This window comes from Crinia signifera, chromosome 4, assembly GCF_055691185.1.
Source record: "Crinia signifera chromosome 4, ASM5569118v1, whole genome shotgun sequence".
NCBI classification, from domain to species: Eukaryota; Metazoa; Chordata; class Amphibia; order Anura; family Myobatrachidae; genus Crinia; species Crinia signifera.
In genome coordinates this window covers 300,429,293-300,452,281 of record NC_139220.1, presented here as the reverse complement: position 1 = coordinate 300,452,281, position 22,989 = coordinate 300,429,293, and the positions used below count along the sequence as shown (strand labels likewise).

Below are 22,989 nucleotides of genomic sequence, written 5' to 3'. Positions count from 1 at the left end.
GCACAGAGTGTGAGAGCGGATAGACACGGAGAGTGCAGTGTGTGAGTGTGGAGGGTCAGGGAGAGCGCAGTGTGTGAGTGTGGAGGGTCAGGGAGAGCGCAGTGTGTGCACACTGGGAGACAGGGAGAGCGCAGTGTGTGAGTGTGGAGGGTCAGGGTGAGCGCAGTGTGTGAGTGTGGAGGGTCAGGGAGAGCGCAGTGTGTGAGTGTGGAGGGTCAGGGAGAGCGCAGTGTGTGAGAGCGGAGGGTCAGGGAGAGCGCAGTGTGTGAGTGTGGAGGGTCAGGGAGAGCGCAGTGTGTGAGTGTGGAGGGTCAGGGAGAGCGCAGTGTGTGCACACTGGTAGACAGGGAGAGCGCAGTGTGTGAGTGTGGAGGGTCAGGGTGAGCGCAGTGTGTGAGTGTGGAGGGTCAGGGAGAGCGCAGTGTGTGAGTGTGGAGGGTAAGGGAGAGCGCAGTTTGTGCGTGCAGGGAGACAGTGAGAGCGCAGTGTCCGATTATCAAAAAACCACGCATGTGCATGGTACGCTGTGCGCATGCACGAGCCATCCTCTCGAAAGCTGCATTTGCAGCTGTGCACAGGTTTGGGGAAGTGACTGCTACGGGCTCCGAACACTCACAGCCCAGTGAGCGTGTCTGAATTAGGCCCAGTGTGTAAGCGCCAGTTTTCACTTTGCCATAAATCCAATTTGGGTTCTGCCAATAATAAACCCACTGTCACAAAGGGCTGGATTCAGTAACGATCGCCGGTAGGGCAGGATGACGGCGGTCAGGGGTTGGCGCATGGGTACACCCAGCATTTTATGAGCATCCCCATGAAAGTGCTGGGAGTTCCCACGGGTACATGGGCAGGTCGTTAACAATGTACAGTGTACACACTAGGAAAGCCCATTCTGAGTGATAATGTGACCAATATCATATAGTACAGGCATGTCCATACTGTGGCCCACCAGCTGTTGTGAAACTACACATCCCAGCATGCCTTGCCACAGTTTTAGCATTCCCTAGTAGAAAAACTGTGGCAAGGCATGCTGGGACTTGTAGTTTCACAACAGCTGTGAGTATGGGTCTTTAGTTGTAATATAATTTTTCAAGCAAACCCTTTAACATAATTAGGAGCTGGTTGATTGACTTTATCTCTCTCCAAGCTTTGATACATCTCCCGCTATTTTCCCCAGTTGGTGTAAACAAGGCAAGTGACAACAACACAAAGAAATCGCTGTATCCTTATACTGTATATATAGTTACTGTATATCCCTTTCCTACAGAACCACATCACCTGAGGGGTCAGACCGGAGAACCCTAATACTGCCTGACCTGATGATACAGTTATAGGGAAATGATTATATCCCTGGGATACGCAGTAGGGGGCGCTGTTCCTGTAGCCGAGCCCAGGTACGGAGAGGTGGGTGTCATAGTCATACAGCATATGCCGTCAGACTACTAATGAGAACCCCCACAGATGTTCTACTCCTCCTTTTCTGCCCTCCATCACTCCATTCCTCTCCTCTCATTGTCTGGCCTTCTCCATCATTCCTTTCTATTTCCTCCATTCTCTCATTATTCCCGGACATTTCCCCTTCCCTGACGTTCCCTTCTCCCTGCAGTTATCTCTCCGGTCATTGCTGTGACTTCTCCTTCTATTATCTCCTATATTCCCTATTGATATCACTCCTGTCAGTATTTCCCTCTCCCCTCACTCCATCCCTCCGCTTCATTCTCTATTCCCTGTTCCATTCCCTCTGCTCCCTCCTTATCCTTGTAGGCTGTGTTCAGGGAGGGAAAGGACATGTCTGCCAGCTGTCTCTCCTCCCTCTGATCTGACACCCCGAAGCGTGATAGGGAGATAGAGAATATCTGGACGATGCCAGCAGGTCTGTGATACACTGGGGATAAGAGGGAGCATCCGAATTAACTGGGGATTGTCATCACACTGCTTCTATAACTCTCCATATGTGACAGATCTGTCGTAACCATGGTATAGGTGCTTTATAGTCCCAATCAGGATTTATTAGAGTACCCCATTCCCCTGAGTGCTAGCACCTTCATTATTACAGTAATCCAGCTCCTTAGGGTCTTATTACCCCTGTAACCTCTTATTACAGTAACCCAGCTCCTGAGCGTCTTATTACCCCTGTAACATCTTATTACAGTAACCCAGCTCCTGAGTGTCTTATTACCCCTGTAACATCTTATTACAGTAACCCAGCTCCTGAGTGTCTTATTACCCCTGTAAGATCTTATTACAGTAACCCAGCTCCTGAGCGTCGTATTACCCCTGTAACATCTTATTACAGTAACCCAGCTCCTGAGCATCTTATTACCCCTGTAACATCTTATTACAGTAACCCAGCTCCCGAGCGTCTTATTACCCCTGTAACCTCTTATTACAGTAACCCAGCTCCCGAGCGTCTTATTACCCCAGTAACATCTTATTACAGTAACCCAGCTCCTGAGCATCTTATTACCCCTGTAACATCTTATTACAGTAACCCAGCTCCTGAGCGTCTTATTACCCCTGTAACATCATATTACAGTAACCCAGCTCCTGAGCGTCTCATTACCCCTGTAATATCTTATTACAGTAACCCAGCTCCTGAGCGTCTTATTACCCCTGTAACATCTTGTTACAGTAACCCAGCTCCTGATCGTCTTATTACCCCTGTAACATCTTATTACAGTAACCAAGCTCCTGAGCGTCGTATTACCCCTGTAACATCATATTACAGTAACCCAGCTCCTGAGCGTCTTATTACCCCTGTAACACCTTATTACAGTAACCCAGCTCCTGAGTGTCTTATTACCTCTGTTACATCTTATTACAGTAACCCAGCTCCTGAGTGTCTTTTTACCCCTGTAACATCTTATTACAGTAACCTAGTTCCTGAGCGTCTTATTACCCCTGTAACATCTTATTACAGTAACCCGGCTTCTGAGAGTCTTTTTAACACTGTAACATCTTAATAGAGTACACCAAGTTCTGAGTGTCCTACTAAACTTATAACGTCTTATTAAATAAGTATGATGTGCAAGACAAATAAACTTGTAAAGGAAATTATGGCTTTTTTGTGTTTATACATGCCTACAATTTAGGTGGGCAGGGCTGGGTGGAATTGCCCCTAAAATGCAGCAAATTACGGGTCTACGGTAAGGGGCCAAACTATACAAATTAATGCCAATTATTTTTGGGGCCTCAACGATTCTAAGGGTCCTCAGAGGCAGAGCATGGCTGGGGTGGCAGTGATGTTCACTATCCGCCTGTACTGTGTGTGCGCCCGGGCTGTCGGCTGGGTTGTCTGTACTGCGGCCTAGTGGCACAGCACTGAACTCCAGGATCTGGAGGTGGTGCTGTTTTGCTGTGGCGAGAGGGCGGTGAGCTGCTGGCTCTGGCGCAGGCAGCAGCGCTGTGCACCTACCGCTGGGTAACGAGCATTAACCCCCCCGTGCAACAAGCATATAGGTAAGCGGCACATGTGCAGCATAATATGTAATAGACATTACAGTGTGGGGTATAATATGTAATAGACATTACGGTGTGTGGTATAATGTGTAATGGACATTACTTTGTGTAGTATAATATTTAATAGACATTACAGTGTGTGGTATAATATGTGATGTCAATTATCATGTGTGGTACAATGTGTAGTTGCCATTACAGTGCACATTACTATTTTTAGTTTGTGTGTCAAGGTGGAAGGTGATTTTGTCAGATTTGTGGTGAGATAGGTGGTAGTCTCACTCCATGTAATGGGGTGGGGTTGAAGGTGAGGCCTTCTGCGCTTGGGTCAGCCATTATATGGGCCTTCTTGTCACCAATACTCCCATCCTCCCTCCCAGCTCCACACCACTACTAGTGCTTGAGGGGCAGGGGGCTCCCAGAAATATTAGTGTATTTCTGTTGCCGGCCCTGATTGGGTGGGAGGTGTAGTGTCCTATGTCTGTATAGCGTGTATCCTGTTAGCAGCGGTGGGGGTCTCCTTATGTGCAGCTAATGATGAGCCCGGATGTACACGCTCAGCAGACAAGTACAGTCATTTTACTAAAGCTTCTGTCTATCATTTCTCTATTGCATCCTAGAGAATGATAGGCAGACTCTTGGTTGCTATGGGCAACATCACCTGTTTACATTTTTAGAAGCTTTAGTAAATGTACCCCAAGTTTCCTTATGAATGGTCCCTTGGAGTGGTTTATAATGTCTCCCTTCTGTTGCAGGTTATGTCGGAGTGCCACACATGGCAGCACATGAGACCGAGATTAAGAGCAGCGCCTCCATCATCCCATGTTTCCTGTTTGTGGAGGTACGGACCAGTTCTCACCATGCCCCCTCCTCCCAGTCTAACACCTATTTAGCCTTAGCCTCCCCCCCCCCCCTCTATTCCTCCTGCCTCTCCCTTGCTGTCTCTTAGCCCTCTCCTCCTGCCACTGACGGACAGCACTTATGTATTTGCTCATTGTGCATCAGAGTGTGAACAGCGACCGGGGAGAGTGCGGCTGCTGGTGAGCGTAAGCTGAGCTGATGTAATGTGACAGCGAATGGATACATTGGGAGCCTCTTGCTAAGATGAAAAGAATATATATATATATAAATATATAAGTAATGATAATAATTCTAATAACAATAAAAAATACATGGATTAGGATACAAATGACATGCAGGGCCTGGATTACAGTCGCACGCAGTTGCGTCTGCGTCCCGTGGTAATACCACAGACGATTTCCGTAATAGTGAGGCGCAGTGGCGGCTCCAGGGGTGGGGCTGCAGTGCAGTCTAAAATTCAAATAGGGGAGAAACACCAACTGCCAGCGAGTATTAGGATGGCAGTTGGTGGCAGTTGCTTTGCCTCCTCTATTGCACTATGAGGATGCACCATCAAGTGCACCATGCAAACTTGTACCAACCCTATTGCAGGTGCAGCCTCTCTGCCTCCGCAGCCCCTATGCAGGACGGTCACAGATGTTGGTGTGTGATAAAACTAATGGAAAGAGACGTTTGATGGAACCTAGAAGTGGATTAGAATGCTTGGTATTTTGGGGGGGGGGGATTTTTATTAGTCGAGCAATGATACATATAGTGATACAGTGGCGTGTGATGGCGTGTTTGCAGCACCAAATCGATTCGTGTTTGGATGCAATTGTACAGCCGCAGGGAAGTGGATACACGATTCCATCTAATTAATATCTGATCACAACCATCGATGTTGACAGGCACTGGCCAGCCTGTGGAAGCTGAAGCTGGCTGTTATAGACACCGGGGTCCAGTAAGTCTGGATACCCTGGACCGCAGACCCGGGACCCATCACACCTTCATAATGGAGACAACATGCCCCCATTTTGAAGAATGGTGATGGGTGCTGCCCCTGCTCAGCCCCCCAAATGTTGCAGTATGTCAATCATGGGGCCATGGACAGGCGGCTGCCAGCGACATCGCAAGACACCAAAAAATTATATTTGTACCCAAACAATGCCCCCATACCTGTATATCATTACCTCTGCTGTGTGGTCTCTCTCTCTCCTCTGGGTACCCATCTCCTCTGTCTCTGCCCATCCCGTCTTCCTGTTACCACTGGGTAATTGCCCTCTCTCGCTCGCCCCTCCCTGCGCATCTCTTGCACCTTTTTGCTTGTCTGCTCTCCCTACTGTCATCCTCCGCTCCCTCCTGCCATCCCGTGTCACTAGCTGCTCGCTCCTCTGTCAGTGTGTTCCTTGCTTCTCTAAGAAGATGCTCTATTTCCAGCTCGTCCTCATGGCCGGCACGGTGATCCTCTCCTACCACTTTGAGTACACAGACACGTTCCCCGTCCACTCCCAGGGATTCTTCTGCTACGATAGCACCTTGTCCAAGCCTTATCCGGGCCCCGAGAGCACCAGCCGGGTCCCACCGCGACTCCTGTACCCGCTGATCACTGTGCTGCCTGTCCTTACGGTATGTATACCTGCTGTCGGGGTGCACACGGAATGTGGGGGCCAAGGGGTCTATGTACTAAGCCTTGGAAAGAGATAAAGAGGATGAAGAAAAAGTACAGCAGCCTCTAACTGTAATTTATTTAAAACAACCGGTAATGTGACAGTTATGAGCTGATTGGCTGGTACTTTAGCTCCGTCTGCTGTATCTCTCTCCAAGTGTAATTATATAGTCCGGAATCATCTCAGTGACTCTGCATTTGGGTGTAGAACTTACAGACACGCTGCCTGTAGCTGACACAGTGAGACATGATGTAACCAGACTGTGTGAGGCCGTATGACAGCAGGGGCTCTGCACTACACTCCTGCAGGACAGAATGACTGTATACTGACCTGGTTACCGTGCCTGAGACTGGCCCGGTTACTGTGCCTGAGACTGACCCGGTTACTGTGCCTGAGACTGACCCGGTTACTGTGCCTGAGACTGACCCAGTTACTGTCCTGAGACTGACCCGGTTACTGTGCCTGAGACTGACCCGGTTACCGTGCCTGAGACTGACCCGGTTACTGTGCCTGAGACTGACCCGGTTACTGTGCCTGAGACTGACCCGGTTACTGTGCCATGTCCTCAGTGTGAATACACCTCTCTTATGCTCATTGTACATAGTGCAGATGTATAGGGGCAAGGCAAAAAAAGGATTAACTGTGCACCTAGACCAGGCATGTCAAACTATTGCCCTCCAGCTGTTGTGAAACTACAAGTCCCAGCATGCCTTGCCACAGTGTTGCTATTAGGTCATGCTAAAACTATGGCAAGGCATGCTGGGATGTTTAGTTTTACAACAGCTGGAGGGCCATAGTTTGGACATGCCTGACCTAGACAAACCATGCTGCAATGCAGGAGGAGCAAGCACATTTATTTATTTTGCATGCAGGGTAAATACTGGCTGTTTTTGCATGAAATTCAGCATGGGTCGCTTATCTGAGAAGCTTCAGTTGTCTGCGTGTAGATTGCCACCACTCAGACAGAAAGAGAAATCGCCACATGTAAAATTGCGACAGAATTGCGAATGGATCACTAATCGCTATCCACCCGCAAATCCATACGTAATTTCCGAGACATCAAAGAGACTTTGTCGGCAGTTGTGTTGTAGGTCCGAGGCCTCCGGTAATCTGCAAATGAGACAGGGTGGAGCTTGTCAGTGCTGACGTCACAGACTCACCCTTAAAAGGATTGGGCACGCCTGTGTTTTCTCTGACACACCCAGAAAACGTCAGATTTCCGCCCAGAAACGTCGGTTTCCTGTCAGTCAAACTGCAAGCGAATTGTATTTTTGACCCATGTGCAATTTCTGTCACTTTTAATCCCCACGCACGTGACGTATGTAAGGAGCACATTCATAATCATTCGATAATTGTTCCATTCGCTAATTACCGTTCCTTGCTGAATGAGGCCCAGAGCCCACAAATACTAGGCAGCTTTATACCTCCCCAAATCTAAATTATATTCACACGCCTTTACTACTGCCTCCTTAGAGAGGAGATGTTGGTGATCATGTTACTAGACAGGGGGCAGATGTAGGAGTTCCACCCACTCTTCTGGCTGTCTGTTGAACTCCCCAACTCTCCTGTCCGGTGAACTCCCCAACTCGGTCGTCCCCCCACACATATGGGGGACCAAGGACACCCGTTACCTCACAATACCTCTGATCTGAGCATTGTGTGACAGGGTTAGGGGGGCCGCAATGAAGTGATTTTGAGGGCACGCCCCATGATCCTCCCCTAACCAGCATTTCCTTCCACCACACCCCCAGATGCCGTACCAGAAAATGTAGGTTTGTGTTCAACCTGGGCCGCCTCTGGGAAGAGCTCCACTCATGCTCCACTGGAAGCTCCCTCACTACACCCCTGCCAGGGTGCCAAGTTACTTGTGGGTATTGCTTTGCTCCCAACTCTGACTCAGCTCTTTGTGTATTGATTACATTGTGAGCTACACCCCTCTTGGCTTTGTTAGCCTTCTGTGCCTACAGTTCAGCTGCCCACTGTTACGGATTAGACAATGCATGTTGGCATGCAGCTCTCGCTGTGTGCCCGGTGTCCTCTTCAGGTAATAAGGAAATGGTCAGGTCGGACTCTGGCAGCCTTGAGAACAGCATACAGGCACGTGTAAATATGTGCTTATGCTCTGTGTATTTAACTGCTGTTTATTAATCTGGGTGGTAGGGCATTATTAGCCTCGCAGTATCTGGGTCCCCACCCAGCCGCCCTCGCTCTCATCCCTGTCAGGCTGCAGTAGGTCAGATGTCACAAATAGGTGCACATGTGTATGATAAGGGTTGGACAAATGTGCAGTAGGGATGGCGATTGACCATCGATGATTTGAAATCCGTGAAGCCCATCCCCGACCTCTGATTGGCTTGCAAGTTATTGCACACTAAAGTGGGGTTTTCCATTGGTGGGTGAAACCACTGATGTTTCCCTCGCAATTGTAATCATCAATGGTTTCACCCACCAGTGGCCATCTTTATGTAGCCGTGCACAGTACTTCTGATGGCAAAGAATGGGAGCAGGGTCATCTAATAAAAAGGTTTCAGTATGTGAGATCAAAAGTGACCATTCCGACATGGCATTATGTCAACAGAGAACACATCGACACACCAGATTTACATTTAGCAAGTTGACACTGAAGATATGTCGACATGGTTACATTTATAATATATCCCTTAAACTAATGCTAATGTCGGCTTGTTATACATTCTGACTGTGTCAGCAATTGACATGTTAGATGTTCTGTCAACATTCTGGTGTCAACATTATCAATGTCAATATAGGGAATATGAACTATGTGGGCTGCATGTCGATGATGGAACAAACTATTTAAATGATTGCTGCTTTAAAAAAACAGTCAGTGATCGGCCGACAGCCCGCCCCTTCGGCACACCCAGACCCTATTACATATGCCCCAGTATGTCAGTTGGTCAGACAGGCATGTTATTGGACAGTGTATGCCGAGCTATAGTGCTTTTGGTTGGCTCCTGTCCAAGCGTCTGTGGCACTATGATGTCACAGGAGAGAAGGCTGGAAGCTGGGGCTGGTTGTATATGCAGGATGCACCCATGCCCTTGGCCCTGCCCTGAGGGAACTTTGCTTGCTATATAACTTGCTGCATTAAAGCAGACACTTGTCTACACACAGAATTTGGGAAATAAATCTGGGTTGGGAACCAGTGGCCCTCCAGCTGCTGTGTAACTACACATCCGAGCAAGCCCTGCTGCAATTGTGTTATTAGGGCTTGCTGGAATTGTGTCAGGGCATGCTGGGATGTGTAGTTCTATAGCAGCTGGAGAGCTACAAGTTTCCTGCCCCTGGCATAGACTACAAATGCATGAGGTCACGCTCATATCTATATGGATGCAGTATGTGGATTAGGCTGTGTAGGAGAGGGACAGAGACACAGGAGGATTAGGGTGTATAGGAGAGGGACAGAGACACAGGAGGATTAGGGTGTGTAGGAGAGGGACAGAGACACAGGAGGATTAGGGTGTATAGGAGAGGGACAGAGACACAGGAGGATTAGGGTGTGTAGGAGAGGGACAGAGACACAGGAGGATTAGGGTGTATAGCAGGGTGACCGACACACAGGAGGATTAGGGTGTATAGGAGAGGGACAGAGATACAGGAGGATTAGGGTGTATAGCAGGGTGACCGACACACAGTAGGATTAGGGTGTATTGCAGTGGGACAGACACACAGGAGGATTAGGGTGTATAGGAGAGGGACTGAGACACAGGAGGATTAGGGTGTATAGGAGAGGGACAGAGACACAGGAGGATTAGGGTGTGTAGAAGAGGGACAGAGACACAGGAGGATTAGGGTGTATAGGAGAGGGACAGAGACACACGGGAGGATTAGGGTGTATAGGAGAGGGACAGAGACACAGGAGGATTAGGGTGTATAGGAGAGGGACAGAGACACAGGAGGATTAGGGTGTATAGCAGTGGGAGAGACACACGGTAGGATTAGGGTGTATAGCTGGGGGACAGAGACACGGTAGGATTAGGGTGTATAGAAGAGGGACAGAGACACAGGAGGATTAGGGTGTATAGGAGAGGGACAGAGACACAGGAGGATTAGGGTGTATAGGAGAGGGACAGTGACACAGTAGGATTAGGGTGTATAGCAGTGGGACAGACACACGGTAGGATTAGGGTGTATAGCTGGGGGACAGACACACGGTAGGATTAGGGTGTATAGCTGGGGGACAGACACACGGTAGGATTAGGGTGTATAGCTGGGGGACAGACACACGGTAGGATTAGGGTGTATAGCTGGGGGACAGACACACGGTAGGATTAGGGTGTATAGCAGGGTGACAGACACACGGTAGGATTAGGGTGTATAGCAGTGGGACAGACACACGGTAGGATTAGGGTGTATAGCTGGGGTACAGACACACGGTAGGATTAGGGTGTATAGCTGGGGGACAGACACACGGTAGGATTAGGGTGTATAGCAGTGGGACAGACACACGGTAGGATTAGGGTGTATAGCTGGGGGACAGACACACAGTAGGATTAGGGTGTATAGCTGGGGGACAGACACACGGTAGGATTAGGGTGTATAGCTGGGGGACAGACACACTGTAGGATTAGGGTGTATAGGAGAGGGACAGAGACACAGGAGGATTAGGGTGTATAGCAGTGGGACAGACACACGGTAGGATTAGGGAGTATAGCAGTGGGACAGACACACGGTAGGATTAGGGTGTATAGGAGAGGGACAGACACACAGTACGATTAGGGTGTATAGCAGTGGGACAGACACACAGTACGATTAGGGAGTATAGCAGTGGGACAGACACACGGTAGGATTAGGGTGTATAGCTGGGTGACAGACACACAGTTGGATTAGAGTGTATAGCAGTGGGACAGACACACGGTAGGATTAGGGAGTATAGCAGTGGGACAGACACACGGTAGGATTAGGGTGTATAGCAGTGGGACAGACACACGGTAGGATTAGGGTGTATAGCTGGGGGACAGACACACAGTAGGATTAGGGTGTATAGCTGGGGGACAGACACACGGTAGGATTAGGGTGTATAGCTGGGGGACAGACACACTGTAGGATTAGGGTGTATAGGAGAGGGACAGAGACACAGGAGGATTAGGGTGTATAGCAGTGGGACAGACACACGGTAGGATTAGGGAGTATAGCAGTGGGACAGACACACGGTAGGATTAGGGTGTATAGGAGAGGGACAGACACACAGTACGATTAGGGTGTATAGCAGTGGGACAGACACACAGTACGATTAGGGAGTATAGCAGTGGGACAGACACACGGTAGGATTAGGGTGTATAGCTGGGTGACAGACACACAGTTGGATTAGAGTGTATAGCAGTGGGACAGACACACGGTAGGATTAGGGAGTATAGCAGTGGGACAGACACACGGTAGGATTAGGGTGTATAGGAGAGGGACAGACACACAGTACGATTAGGGTGTATAGCAGTGGGACAGACACACAGTAGGATTAGGGTGTATAGCTGGGTGACAGACACACAGTTGGATTAGAGTGCCCTCTGGTGGTATAGTAGGAAGTATATGGCTGTAAACCTCAGAGACTGGGCCTCCATGTGTTACTGAAGTCTTCTGTCACCGCAGGTGCTGTTGGGAGAAGTGACCACAGTCCTGATCAATCCTCGCTGGAGCAGCAGAGAGAGGATCATTTCCTGCGGAGACTGCTGTTTCTTCAACCCTCTGCTGCGCCGTATAGTCAGGATCCTGGGTGAGGCTTCTGGCTTGCTGACTGTACAAACGGCCCAATGCGGAGTAATGTCTGTAATGAGGGTAACCGTTCTCTCTCTATTTTCCAGGACTATTCTCATTTGGTCTCTTTTGTACCGTCATCTTTGCTGGAGCAGTTCAGACAGTCACCGGGAACCAGACCCCTCATTTCCTGTCTTTGTGTCGCCCTAATTACACGGTTCTGGGCTGTGTGTCCCATACTCAGTACATAGCCTCACCGTATGCCTGTACCGGGGACCCTGATCTCATCAATGAGGCCCGCAAAGCCTTCCCCTCCAAAGCAGCGGCCCTGAGTTGGTACTCTGCGGTGTACACCACGGTCAGTCCTGCTGCTTTCATTGGCCGTATTGTGTCCAGATGGAATTATAATAGTTGTGTATTTGTGCATATATACATTTATGTAAATGGGCCTCAACTAAAAATCTGTATCGTGGTGGCAATCCGTATTGTAGTTTCATTACAATTCCTCTGTGTGTCACTGTGGAGTCAGCTGGATGCGCACAGTCATGTGACCCAGTGGGGACCAATCAAAGCTATTCTGGCCTTGCAGGTCCCCCATCCTCAGGTATAGATAATACCATCTCAAGATGGAGATTCCTAGCTGGAGAATGGTGGCTACATATATTGTGGTTCTGTTCTTAGACTGAAATAGACAGATCCACCTGTGTCCTACATGGTGCTCTCCTGACCTGGGGCAAGAAGGTCCCACCAGGGAATGCAGTGGTAGGGGCCAAAGCTTAAGGAGTGTGGCCAGCCACCATTGGTGGTGTGACCATGCACAACAGAGGGACTTGGTCAGCCATTAGAGAGAACATGCAAAAAACTGGAGCCCTTTATATAGGAGTGTGGGGAGTTTTCATAGAAACAAACTAAACACCCAAGTTCATCCTTGATCCTTCCCCACCAAGTTACTGACCCATTGAGGAAGGGGTGGGACTTCGGACAGCGGGACCTATCAGGGATTTTGCCTGTGTACCAGTAGGCCAATCCAACTCTGCTTGTCACTAGATTCTATGCAGGTAGATTTATGTTGGTCTGTTTTTTCGATGCATTCCAGAAAATGGACCCAGTGTAAGCAACGTGATTATAGTTATTTTATGGAGGTTAATTGCTTGCACTAAAACTGCAGCAGAGTTCAAATAGGGGAGCCACACCAACTGCCACCAACTGCCATTCCAAACTGACTCACTGGCAGTGGGTGCGGCTCCCCTATTTGAATTTCGAACTGTGCTGAAGCCACACCTCTAGGACTACCACTGCTTGTTATGGTTATTCATTGTCTAAAGAAGTTCTATAGTGACAATATTATATTGCCTTTACAATATTATATATATATTATTGATATCAAACCTAATGGTCTGAGCATTTGTCTGTGTATCCGCTGCTTATTGTATGTGTGTGCACAGATGTACGTCACACTCGTCCTGAAAGTGAAAGGTTCCCGGCTGGTGAAGCCCTCCCTTTGCCTGGCTCTTCTGTCCCCCTCATGGCTCCTCTGTCTGCTACGTGTGGCTGAATACCGCAACCACTGGAGAGACGTTCTTGCCGGCACCATTACTGGATCGGCCATTGCCATTTTCCTGGTAAGATATTGGGGGGGGGGGGGGGTAACCCTGGATGATGCTGTCAAAACTATTTGAGAAAATGGATGATAATATGGATTGGGAACAGTGACTAAAATTTGAGGCTAAGGGCGGTATGTAATGCTGTGCGAGATGCCGGGCCAACTCGGATGTTTTTGTAAATGTGCAATCGCTTACAAGGAAAAAACCATGCCTTGTTAGTGATTGCCCCTTTAAAAAACCACCGAGTTAGGCCGGCATCCCACACAGCCGCCGAACTTGAGTCTTGAGTCACAGTTGTGGCCGCTGTCAGTGATCAGAGATCCATGTGAACAACACGCCTCTATGTGACCGCTCTGCACCCGGCCCTCTGTATATAACAACAGTTGCCATCACCAATACCTGCATTGACTGCAGCACTATCCTTAGTTTAAATGGAATGCAGTCATCAGCCAACAGTGTCTTGGTCGACAGTCAAAAGATTAATCCTGCTATTGGTCGACAGTCAAAAGTTAGACACATGAAAAAGGTTGACATGCATTCGATCGATATGGTCAAAAGATCAACACAATCTATGTCGACATAGACACCAAAAAAAGTTGGGGGAAAACCCTCATGTCAGCCTTTTGAGTATGTCGACCTACTGAATGTCAACCTTTTTGATGTGTTGACATTTTGACTGTCCACCAATAGTGGTCAACCTTTTGACTGTGGACTACGTGTCTCCACGAAATAGACCGGATCTCTGCATACGCTCCCCTGTAACTCTGCCTAGTTTCCTGTATGACCCCCAGTCACCCCTGACCTTGAAGGTGAAGTTGGAAACAAAGGCAGCTAGACGACAATAGGAGATCACATGACCTGCTATTGCGTTAGTAAATGTTAAGTGGTTGGGAATTGTCTGATGTTAGCATTGTCTGTGCAGGTTTCCCTGATAGTGTTACAGGAATGTTCTGTTTCTCTGTCTACTCATTGTTATTAGTGAAACTAAACACAAGAAAACTAAAATAAGACAAATTTCCTCTGTTCGCTGTGCCGAGTAATGGGCCCCATACATCTACAGATCGATTGTCAGACCTAGCTGGTTGGAACAAAATCCTGGTAATGGATGAGAGCAAATGACAGTTGACCATTTGCTTTGAAATGCTGGAAAACTGCCAAAAACTGTCTTTCAGATATTACCAGGTTTATGCTCCAACCAGCCGGATCTGACAATCGATCTGTAGATGTATGGCCACCTTAAGCCTAGACTTACTCTGTGCTGCGGTGGCGTGGGGAGATGGAGGCCGCTGCTGTTGCCCCATTTGTTGTCTCCATTACAGCATACACATTTCTGCCAGAAAATACCATTAGTATGAGGAGAAGAAGAGGTAAGCGTGACGTGACCTGTGCATCTACTAGAAGCATGGTTATAGACACAGATAAGTGAACAAATAAAATGTGCATCCAGCTGCAGGACAGTCAAATATTCCCAACAGGTTCCTCAAAAACCCTTCACCAAACACCAACACACAAGAATGGAATATGACTTAACCAGCGCTTGGAGTCTCGATCAGTACCAGGGTTCCTCCCATATAGCATGTATAGAAATGGGAAAGAAATGGTACATACAATAGTGAAGTACGTTCAAAATGCAACACACTTTAATACAGGGGTCTTCAACCCGTGGCCCGCGGGCCACGGGTGGCCCGCAGACTTGTTTTTGCTGGCCCGCATGTCAAAAGATTCTTGCTGTATAAAAAAAAAAAAATCCTTCCGCGTTGTCCTCTTAGCAGAGGGATGCGGCGGAGGATGCTGCTGGGTGACGTTAAAGGCACTGCACTGCATTGCACCTCAGCACCTGTCCCTTCTTAGCAGCAAAGACAGACGCCGACACCGCCAGCAGCAGCAGCAGCCCTCTGCAAGGGACACCGAGGCAGGTGCCTCAGGAGAGGGTGAGCTGTCTGTTTTTAGAATTGTTTTGTTGAAGGTGGGGGTGGGGGTGACGGTGAGGTGAGCTGGCTAGGGTGAGGGTGAGGTGAGCTGGCTAGGGTGAGGGTGAGGTGAGCTGGCTTAGAAGGCTGCATTTAGAAATGTTTTTTTGTTTTTTGTTTTGGGGGGGGGGGGGGATGTGAGGTGACCTGGTTGCATTTAGAAATCTTTTGGGGGTGCTGACTATGGGGGAGGGGGGCTGGCAGTGCAATGTGGCCCTGTGTATGGGGAGAGTGCTGACTATGGGGGAGGGGGGGCTGGCAGTGCAATGTGGCCCTTTGTATGGGAGGGTGCTGACTATGGGGGAGGGGGGCTGGCAGTGCAATGTGGTGCTGACTATGGAGGGCAATACTAGGACATTTTGTGAGGGACACTACTGGTGGCATTTTATGAAGGACACTACTGGTGGCATTTTGTGACAGGCACTGCTGGGGGCATCATATGCATAAGCAGGAGTATTGGGGGCCTTATAGTGCAAGGTGCAATGGGCATCATGGTGCGAGGCATGATGTGCAATGGGCATCACGGTGTGTGGCATAATGTGCAATGAGCATCATGGTGTAATAGGCCTTCATGTTTAGATGTCACTGTGCGGCCTTTAGACAGCCAACTTAAGCATGGAAGGACAACAACTATTCCTGCGGTAACCAATGTCTGGCCATGCAGGTCGCAAAAATGAGGTGTCAGGTAATTTTTTTTCCTGCTAGTTCACACTCTTATAATTAGACCACGCCCCTTATAATTAGGCCACACCTCTTTTTGGGCCGCGCGCCGTAGGCGCGCGCAATTTCTTAAATACCAAGTTATGTATGGGGGGCTGCATTTTTATTCTGTTTGCACTGGGACCCTAATTGTTTAGAAATAACCCTGGTGCTGACTATATATTGGGGGCAGGGTTTATGTGTATGGGCAGCTGTGCCAACTATCTATGCGGGGGCTGTGCTGTCTATCTATTAAGAGCTGTGCTAAATACCACAGTAGAGCTTAGTGGCCCTCGGGCATCGTTGGATTTTTTAATGTGGCCCACACTGTCTTAAAGGTTGAAGACCCCTGCTTTAATACTTTAAAACACACATTTCTTAAAACACAAACAGTGTTAAAGGTAGCACTATAAAAAGTGCATATGTTCTCTATTAAAAAAATCAAATCCTTAAATGAACTTTCAATGAGTCCTTAAATGAATGGAGGATTGTAATTACCGGATCTTATGGAACTGGCAATGAAGCAGTTCCACAATCGCATGAGATATCCCACATCAAGGTAAATGCTGCTGGGCACTTCTGTGTGGATCTCCTCCGGTCCTCCAGATTTATAAGTGGCTTCTGTGCAGGTCACCAACGTGTTTCTTCCTTTACAGGACTTTATCAAGGTGTCCTGATCCATAGATAGGTAGAAGCATGGTGTTCAAGGCACCCCAATGGTCCAAGTTTTATGTATATCCATGCTTGGCCCCAGGTGACAATAAGTACCTCAGTAAATTTGATTTAACCATCTGTGCTGAGCCATGGATATACTTAAAACCTGGACTGTTGCGGAGCCTTAAGGACCGGGTTTGGGAACCGCTGATCAAGTGGATGAGGCAAGTCATACAGTATGCTGATGGGGACAGGGCCTGAGCTGATTTTTGCCACCATGGAACTCCACATTGCAGTTTAGTAAACATCCTTGCAGGAAATTTACCTGCCCTCTTGGGAGTGAGGGAAGCCTAGTTCGGGCTTAGGAGTGAGGGAAGCCTAGTTCGGGCTTAGGAGTGAGGGAAGCCTAGTTCGGGACTTGGGAGTCAGGGAAGCCTAGTTCGGGACTTGGGAGTCAGGGAAGCCTAGTTTGGGACTTGGGAATCAGGGAAGCCTAGTTCGGGACTTGGGAGTCTGGGAAGCCTAGTTTGGGACTTGGGAGTCGGGGAAGCCTAGTTTGGGACTTGGCAGTCTGGGAAGCCTAGTTCAGGACTTGGGAGTCAGGGAAGCCTAGTTCGGGACTTGGGAGTCAGGGAAGCCTAGTTCGGGACTTGGGAGTCAGGGAAGCCTGGTTCGGGACTTGGGAGTCAGGGAAGCCTGGTTCGGGACTTGGGAGTCAGGGAAGCCTGGTTCGGGACTTGGGAGTCAGGGAAGCCTGGTTCGGGACTTGGGAGTCAGGGAAGCCTGGTTCGGGACTTGGGAGTCAGGGAAGCCTGGTTCGGGACTTGGGAGTCAGGGAAGCCTGGTTCGGGACTTGGGAGTCAGGGAAGCCTGGTTCGGGACTTGGGAGTCAGGGAAGCCTAGTTCGGGACTTGGGAGTCAGGGAAGCCTAGTTCGGGACTTAGGAGTCAGGGAAGCCTAGTTTAGGACTTTGGAGTCAGTGAAGCCTAGTTTGGGACTTGGGAGTCTGGGAAGCCTAGTTTGGGACTTGGGAGTCTGGAAAGCCTAGTTTGGGACTTGGGAGCCAGGGAAGCCTAGTTTGGGAGTCAGGGAAGCCTAGTTCAGGACTTGGGAGTCAGGAAAGCCTAGTTTGGGACTTTAGAGTCTGGGAAGCCTAGTTCAGGACTTGGGAGTCTGGGAAGCCTAGTTTGGGACTTGGGAGTCAGGGAAGCCTAGTTTGGGACTTGGGAGTCAGGGAAGCCTAGTTTGGGACTTGGGAGTCAGGGAAGCCTAGTTTGGGACTTGGGAGTCAGGGAAGCCTAGTTTGGGACTTGGGAGTCAGGGAAGCTTAGTTCGGGACTTAGGAGCCAGGGAAGCCTAGTTTGGGACTTGGGAGCCAGGGAAGCCTAGTTTGGGACTTGGGAGTCAGGGAAGCCTAGTTTGGGACTTGGGAGTCAGGGAAGCCTAGTTCGGGACTTGGGAGTCAGGAAAGCCAAGTTTGGGACTTTGGAGTCTGAGAAGCCTAGTTTGGGACTTGGGAGTCTGGGAAGCCTAGTTTGGGACTTGGGAGTCAGGGAAGTAATCCAACACGGGGCAGATTAATGAACATGTCCTCTCTCACGGCTGTCAGTCCATTTAATGAGGTTCTAAAAAATTATTTATGAATTTAGCCAACAAAAATATTGCAGATAGAGCAATACTCAGCTTTTTACCATTCCAATAGCCCTTAAGCGCCGTACACAGTATGCGACAAAGACAGCCGATATGCACGATAACGATATCTGGATGTTCTTGTGTGTATCGTTCAGTGTGTATAAACGAATAAGATAACGATGTGTGCTTCCGTGGGTCGGTACCGTCCTCCTTTCTCATCTGTACATGCAGTCAATATTTTGTGGTAAAGCAAAGCCTTCGCACAGTGTGGAAGCTCTGTATCATTCATTCTGTAGCTCCGGGGAGTTCGAGGGAAATCGATACCGATATCATTAGCTGCCTTTATCGCATAGTGTGTATGCTGCGTTAGTCTGTGCAGATGCGCCAATGTTGGATGAGATGGATTGCCAGGTCACCCATACACAGTGGAAATGAGAGGGCACATTTGGGCTTGTTTCATTTGTGAATGAATAGACATAAAGGTTAAAAATAGATCATTTATTTAGAAAGAAAGATTGAAGAGATTTATGCATAAAACAGATGATCTATTCACGTCCGAAGGTGAGATAACGGTTACCACCAGCGTTCCCTGCCAGCGCTGCTTTCCCTGACTGTCTCTTCTGAATCCAGGTGACCTGCGTGCTGAATAATTTTGGGAGCTCGGCACCGGAAGAGCGAGAATTCCACCAGAAAGAGCTGGAAGGTTTCCATGAGTCCGAGGACACTCTGCCGCCAGCACGTGATAAGTTAAGTGTGGTAGAGGTAAGGGGGGACCCATATGTATTATCTAGATCAGTGATTCTCAAACTTGGCCCTCAGGACCCCAAACATGTCAAGTTTTCCAGGTCAGGCAGTAGGTGCACAGGTGAGTACTTACTGACATATTTTGAAAAGATCATCAGGTAGAGCTAATTATTTTCGATGAATGGGGTATATGGAGGCCGAGCTGAGGACTTGCCATGTAACTTAGCTGCGAGGTGTGATATTGTTACACTACAAAATACCTCTACAGATGTATAGGAAAAAGAAATCCACCAACAGGTGTCACCGCACTTCACAGTTACTTATGCTAATTTAATTAGAGTAATCACCATAGTGAGGGTAACAGTATAGACTTTAAATGTTCTAAAGAATAAATCACAGTATCATACAATAATATAAAATTACATCAAATAAATTCTACCTTCTAATATTTTGAGACAAATGGATAGGCATAATTTGCGCAAATAAAATTGAAAAAATATAAAAAGGTATAATAAATCTGAAAAAAAATATATAAAGTATAGTATATCGAGGTTCCTCTCATAAATAGTGTAAATCTTAGTCCCAGTCTTTTATCCTTAAATGGATGAATCGTGGATAGTGTAGCCCAACTGGGCACATTACCTTTTTGTTTGCTATGTACGGCGCTGCGGACACTTTGTGGCGCCTTATAAATAAAGGAACTACTACTACCTTGTCCCAAGTTTGGAGATGGGGGTGTCTGCCGGCAGACTCCCGTCAACGTCGTCTGTGCACTTATTCGGTGTTCAACGGGTCCAGTATACTCACATCAACTAGTTTCACCGTAAAGGCTTCCTCAGGATGATTGTGGAGCTAATTATTTTACCTGTGATTCTGAAAACATGAACTGCTTGGGGGTCCCGAGGACCAAGTTTGAGAACCTGTGATCTAGAGCAGGGGTTCTCAAAGTATTTTGCTCTGGGACCCCATCAGACAATAAAAATGATTACAGGACCCCCAGCAAGTTCACGCAGAATGGTCGACACACACGTTTGATCATCAGACGGCAGCATGGCATTATCTTCTGCTCCCACCCGCCTCCCCGCCAGGACCCACAGTTTGAGAACCGCTGATCTAGGGGAATAAAGGATCAGTTGCACTGTGGTGCAGTGTGAGTGACCTAATAACAGGAGCATTCCATGTGTATCCATCCATCGGAAAAAAAGGAGGCAGCCATTTTGTGGGTTAAACATGTCAAGGCAGCCATTTTGTAGGCCGCACAAATGGTCAGCTATTGATTTGTTAGGCTAGCATTAGCCGGAAGTTCAGCCCCCCTGTGGGCCATTTAACATTGTTTCCTATGGAAAAATCGGGTCAATTGAGGCATTGAACAGTAAAATCGGGTCAATTGAGAAATTTAACATTGTTCCCTATGGGAAATCCCGCGATTTTTTTACCTGCAATGCCCACGATCAAAATCGTGGGCATCGCAGCTAGGTAAAGAGTACCGTCGGTTTTATCATTGAGAGTTACAGGACCGCGGTCAAAAATCAGTTTGTCTCCATAGTGAATTGTGTGCTTCATAAACATCTGTGACATGGTCGCTCTCATCCTGACAGGATCCCGGGAATGCACCCCCAGATGTCACCTGACCCTCCTCCGTGCCTCATTCCTGTCACCCCAGATGTTCTGATACCCTCCAACTGCATGACCAGCCAAGTATGAGACCCTGGCAGAGATCTGGGCCATGGAGGTGCTGAGGTTTACAGCTGGAGGACTCTTGCTGGTACGTGGCAGCAGGAAGATCCATTGTGCATGTCTGGTCCAACATGCATGTCAGAGACAGAACTCCGCCCTGTGTCTCCACTCTGACACCTGTAAGATAACACACAATGTTTTGTAGATTTTCAGACCCAGTTTCATATTCTCACAGAACAAAATGAGCCCCCAATACTACAAGTAGTCCATACGTGGATCGTCGTTTGTACGTATGCTCCCATTGCAGTATTAAAGGGAAAACATACCCTATTTTAAAGGAATGTTGCTTAACTCATATGGGCCCATGGCATGATGCAAAGGGATCACAAAGTTACATACGTCTATATTCCGAAAGAATCAAGGCAAAACAAGTCTCCCGCATTGGGAGGGAGAGCAGATGAGTCTCCAGGTGAGGGCGTACCTGCTGCAGGGTAGGTGGAGACATAGCGGGAATTAGTGTGCTCCGCCCACCTCCTTTCTCATGAGTTCCATACACCAGCAATGGCAATTCTACATTTTGCAGATGTCTGCGAAAAAAATTGTCAATGTATAGAGTTCCACCCAAAAAAGTAATCGGAGTTGGTGAATCGGGTTGTCCGTCAGCCAATGTGAAAACCGTTACTAGTATTTTACTAGTAATAATGGCACTTTCATAATGTGTAGGTCTGCTCTGTGGATAAAATGATCTGTGAATCACTGTAATATTATTTTTGTTATTTGAATAATGATTCATTTTAGTGCTTTTGTTCCCACTCTGAGTCATTGGTCAGTGGTGCAGCTTCGCTTGATATCCTGTATAACAGAGTGGCCAACCGGTCCTCGAGATCTACCAACAGTCCATGTTTTCCAGGCCACCTGTGACTCTGCAGAATGTGTCGGTTAGGACTGATTGCAGTATATTTTTGCCAAATATGACTGTTAGTCATGACAGCACCTGTGTACCAGCTGGGTGGTCTGAGTAATGTGACAGTAATGACTGCACCTGTGCTCCAGCTAGGTGGTCTGAGTAATGTGACAGTAATGACTGCACCTGTGCTCCAGCTGGGTGGTCTGAGTAATGTGACAGTAATGACTGCACCTGTGCTCTAGCTAGGTGGTCTGGGAAATGGAACAGTTGGTAATGACTGCACCTGTTCTCCAGCTAAGTGCTCTGGAAAACATGAACTGCGAGCAGATCTCGAGGACTGGTTTGGCCTGCTCTGCTGTATGGGCTCCATTGTTGCTTGTTAAAAGGAGAGTCTGCATGTGGGTTGTTTTTAAAGTGGAGCAGAGAAGGCTGAGATAACGTGTGATCCCAAAAATGCAGCCCACTGTCTCTAATAGCCCTGTGTGAATTCATTAGTGTTTGGATGCATTGCAGGGGGGTGCACTTATTCTCCCATCCACTCACAGTTGCCGCTGTTAGTCGCTGTGATACAGTATTGCATAATATGATTGGCTGTTCCTAGGACTGTGATGGTGGCATTACGCATGGAGGACAGTGAGCAGTACTCACAGGTTGAGTCAAACCCTTCCACAGACATAAATAGAATCTGCCCACAAATACATCATTATTCTGCATAAACCACAAACAGAAATGCCTGCACTGTAATATGCAGTGGGACCATGCAGTGACAGAGAACCCCACAGCACATGATATGACTTGGAGTACGTCTTATTCTCTCTCCCAGGACAACGCCTAACTCTGCTGCCAATATTTCTCAATCCAATGGAATAGCATCTATAGGGCAGGCCTGGCCAACCAGCTTCTCTCCAGCTCTTGTAAAAACTACACATCCCAGCATGCCCTGCCTCATTGTTAGCATCACCTAAAAGAAACACTGTTGCTGGGCATTCTAGGATTTGCAGTTTCTCGGGAGCTGGAGACACAGGTTGGCCAGGCCCGCTGTAGGGTATATTTTCCCTTTAAGGTATATTTCTATTACAGTGATCCCTCAGCCAGGCCAGACACGGCTCAGCAGACCTGCTGTTGTATGGTCCCTATCCTCTTATTCCTGTGCTTTGTATTATTTATACATTTTCTATGTAAGTATTACACAATATGGCTTCTATTAAAACTGATACTGTCTTGTAAACGGCTTTGGAGTTATTTAAGTATTCAAATTTAGTGGGGGGGAGGTTACGGAAATATCTTAATACAAGTCTGTGGAGATCATCTGAACGGGATATGGTTGCTAGGACAACACTATGAAAGTTGACATACATAAGGTGGACCACTAAAAGTAGACAGGGCTTGGTTCGACACATGAAATAGGTTGACGTGGCTATGGTCAACTTAGT

The 22,989-nt window shown here is 48.0% G+C and overlaps 1 protein-coding gene across 5 annotated transcripts; it reads left to right on the top strand.

Moving 5' to 3' along the window:
• The first annotated feature begins 1,268 nt into the window (after nucleotides 1-1,268).
• PLPPR2 (phospholipid phosphatase related 2) lies at nucleotides 1,269-22,784 on the top strand. Of its 5 annotated transcripts, none has more exons than XM_083185229.1 (8): nucleotides 1,269-1,391; nucleotides 4,209-4,294; nucleotides 5,731-5,919; nucleotides 11,565-11,688; nucleotides 11,777-12,027; nucleotides 13,115-13,291; nucleotides 18,859-18,974; nucleotides 20,571-22,784. In XM_083185229.1, the coding sequence occupies exons 2-8, from the start codon at nucleotides 4,229-4,231 to the stop codon at nucleotides 20,674-20,676; spliced, it is 1,029 nt and encodes a 342-aa protein (XP_083041355.1). In that variant the 5' UTR covers nucleotides 1,269-1,391; nucleotides 4,209-4,228; the 3' UTR covers nucleotides 20,677-22,784. The 5 variants fall into 5 exon arrangements, with proteins under 5 accessions (XP_083041355.1, XP_083041353.1, XP_083041357.1 ...); XM_083185227.1 differs by lacking the exon at nucleotides 1,269-1,391 and adding an exon at nucleotides 1,438-1,870; XM_083185228.1 differs by lacking the exon at nucleotides 1,269-1,391 and adding an exon at nucleotides 2,977-3,456.
• The last annotated feature ends 205 nt before the right edge of the window (nucleotides 22,785-22,989 follow it).

Coding starts and splice junctions, on each gene's coding strand:
- PLPPR2 (XM_083185227.1), top strand. Junction 4,295..5,730: donor CATGTTTCCTGTTTGTGGAG/GTACGGACCAGT, acceptor CTCTATTTCCAG/CTCGTCCTCATGGCCGGCAC. Junction 5,920..11,564: donor CTGTGCTGCCTGTCCTTACG/GTATGTATACCT, acceptor CTGTCACCGCAG/GTGCTGTTGGGAGAAGTGAC.